Source organism: Oryza brachyantha, chromosome 1, assembly GCF_000231095.2.
Source record: "Oryza brachyantha chromosome 1, ObraRS2, whole genome shotgun sequence".
Lineage (NCBI taxonomy): Eukaryota > Viridiplantae > Streptophyta > Magnoliopsida > Poales > Poaceae > Oryza > Oryza brachyantha.
This window is the reverse complement of record NC_023163.2, coordinates 22221413-22222833: the sequence shown is the minus strand read 5'-3', so window position 1 is coordinate 22222833 and position 1421 is coordinate 22221413. Positions and strand designations below refer to the sequence as shown.

Sequence of the window (1421 nt, the reverse complement as noted above, 5' to 3'; positions counted from 1 at the left end):
GGTATACAGTGCCGCAGTTCATCAATGGCGAGACCACTCTAAACGCATGGATCGCCGACCGAGCTGCTCTTTGCATCCGCGCCGCGGTTGAGCATCTCCGTATAGTTGAGCAGCGAGTTGAGCCGCTGCAGCTGCAGCTGCTCCCTGAACTTGTTGATGAAGTCGTCCGCCCTCGCGTCCACGCTGCTCGCGGTCGCGAGCCCCGGCGACCCCGCGGTCGACGCCTCCTCCTTCGCGGCCGCCTGCACGGGGCGAGCCGGCGCCCTCGGCGGCGGCGCGCGTTGCACCACCACCTGCCGTGCCTGCGCCGGGGCGCGCTCCAGCTTCCTCGCCTCCGAGCTCGACTTCTTGATGGCCGTCCTCGCTCTGGCGGTGGCAGATTTCTCCTCCTTGCGTCTCTGCTCCACCGGAGGCAGCGGCCTCGCGGCAGGCTCCGAGCGGCTCCGGGTGTACTGCGCCTGCTGCTTCTCGCTCTCGTCGCAGATGGCGTTGGCGGCGGCGGCGGCGGAGAGGTTGTACTCGGGAGGGAAGTCGCCGGAGCGGAAGCGGTAGAGGCCGAAGGAGCGGAGGCGCTCCATGACCGACGACGTGCGCGCCAGCGGCGCGGGCAGCGGCGGCGGAGGAGCGTACTGATCATCATAGCGGCGCTGCGGCTCATGGTAGTGGTCATGCTGATGCTGGCGCTGCGCCTTGTGCCGCTCGTCGTCGTCGTGGTGGCGCCGGTGGGAGCGGGAGGTGAGCGCGATGGTGCCGATGACCACGTTGAGCAGGAGGAAGAGCGTCGCCGGGGAGAAGTAGCCGCGGAGCAGCGACCACCCCAGCGGCCACGCCGTCGACGCGTCGGCGCCGTCCATTCCGCGCGCGTATCGCACGTTTTACGTTCTGTCTACGACCGACGACGCGCACGGGAAGCTAAGCTTGGTGTGTGTTGAGGAGGATGCGACAGTGGTGGCGTTGGCTGGCTCGGCGTGGTGGGGTGCGGGTGATATACGGGGAGGCGGAGGGCACGCGGCGCGCGGAGGCGGGTGCTGGATGGGAGGAATGCTTGCTTTGCTGGGGACGGAGAGACGGCGTCGGCGTGTGTACGAGAGAGAGGACGGTCTCCTGGTGCGCGCGAGGCCGGGGGCCGACCACCCAGTCACCCGCCGTGACAGGTTGGACTAGATCCCCAAGCCCATGAGGCCACGAGCTCATCAATTCATTGCGAAGCGGGGGAGGGGCGTCACCGTGCGTGCGTCGGTTGCACCGGCCACGGCGCTGCAAAAATAATGGTGTGTACAGTGTAGTAGTAGTATTTTAGTATAGTACTCCATTATCCAATACTTTAGCGTTATATCTTTAGATACGGTATTTTAGTGGTTGATCGAGCTAGTCTCAAGATCTGCCAAAATAGAAACTACTACTTCTGTCTTCTGTGGCAA

At 64.7% G+C, this 1421-nt stretch overlaps 1 protein-coding gene across 1 annotated transcript; it reads right to left on the bottom strand.

The window, feature by feature from the left end:
- Positions 1-1178, bottom strand: LOC102713976 (pathogen-associated molecular patterns-induced protein A70-like). The gene is given in 1 exon segment (XM_006646193.3): positions 1-1178. A coding segment is annotated over 1 exon segment (1140 nt). The 3' UTR covers positions 1-38.
- Positions 1179-1421: the final 243 nt, after the last annotated feature.